Source organism: Helobdella robusta, assembly GCF_000326865.2.
Source record: "Helobdella robusta unplaced genomic scaffold HELROscaffold_37, whole genome shotgun sequence".
NCBI classification, from domain to species: Eukaryota; Metazoa; Annelida; class Clitellata; order Rhynchobdellida; family Glossiphoniidae; genus Helobdella; species Helobdella robusta.
Window position 1 is genome coordinate 4,471 of NW_008704785.1, and position 1,270 is coordinate 5,740.

A 1,270-nucleotide genomic window follows, 5' to 3' on the forward strand; every position below is an offset into this window, starting at 1 on the left:
CTATTGATGTTTTCATTGTTATTGTTGTTAGTGTTGTCGGCGTCAGATCGGTGTCCAATACTTTCATTTTTCACACTCCCTGATTCAAAATCGAAAAAGTTGCTGGCGACAGCCGGCTGTTGTTCCAAGCAACAATCGAACAGTGATGATAGATCGAGGTTGACGTCATCGCAATTATTATTATTATTGTTATTATTATTGTTGTTGTTGTTGTTGTTATTGTTGTCATTGCTGTTGCTGTTATTACTGTTATTGTGGGCGAAGTCATTATTGTTGATGTTGATGTCATGGCTGGTAATATTACCAATGTTGTTGTTGTGGATGTTGCTGTTGTTGTTGCTATTGTTGCGATTGCAGAAGTCAACATTGAAATTTCCAAACGCTGTGTTCTTTCCGTTGTTGTTGATTTTAGACAGATTTTCAAAACTCAACAGCCCCTCGTTATTGCAACCTATGATGTTGAAACTTCCTTTTGACAAAATGTTGTTGTTGCTGTTGTTGTTGATGTTGTTGCTGTTGTTTGAGTTGTTTAAGTTGCTGTTATTGATGTTGCGTTTGACGTCATTACCTAATACAACAGCCGAACTTAAAAAAGTTAATGACATTGTTGTTGTTGTTGTCGTTGTTGCTGATGATGAAAGTATGGTAGTTGATGACGATTTTACATCAGTTGTTGATGTTGGTGACATTAATGACGTTGTTGTTGTTGTTGTTGTTAATGATGTCGATGACGTCATAATAACCAGCGCTGAAGGTGAGGCTGACGTCATAGTTGACGTTGAACACAAGCTCCAATCAATCAATCGCTTTTTTATTTCTAATTTAGAATCGTCATCATCAACCACATCAGCAGCACCATCATCATCATCATCATCAGTGAAGTGTTTTCTTTTGTTAATGTTGTTATTGTTGTTGTTGTTATTATTGTTGTTATTGTTGTTGTTATTGTTGTTGTTGTTTTCGTCATCTTTAACGTCAGCAGCATTGCAATTTTTATTCTCAAAAATGCAATCAACAGCTTTGACGCCATCACCATCACCAACAATTTTATTATTATTATTATTATTACTGTTGTTATTATTGTTATTATTATCATCATCATCATTATCATTGTTGTTAACCAAGCGACGGACATCATTAATATTATCATCGTCATAACCATCATTATAATAATTACTGTTATTATTATTATTATTATTATTATTATTATCGTCATCATCATCATTATTATTATTATTATTATTATTATTATTAATGTAATTATTGTTGT

General features: G+C 32.9%; 1 protein-coding gene across 1 annotated transcript in view; it reads right to left on the minus strand.

Moving 5' to 3' along the window:
• Positions 1 to 141: 141 nt before the first annotated feature.
• The window catches only part of HELRODRAFT_176193 (hypothetical protein), a gene marked incomplete at both ends in the record, with an annotated part of 12,483 nt that continues 11,354 nt past the window's right edge, over positions 142 to 1,270 (minus strand). Inside the window, one exon of the mRNA XM_009023681.1 lies at positions 142 to 492. Coding sequence (XP_009021929.1) covers positions 142 to 492 — 351 coding nt within the window. The remainder of the gene's footprint in view (positions 493 to 1,270) is intronic.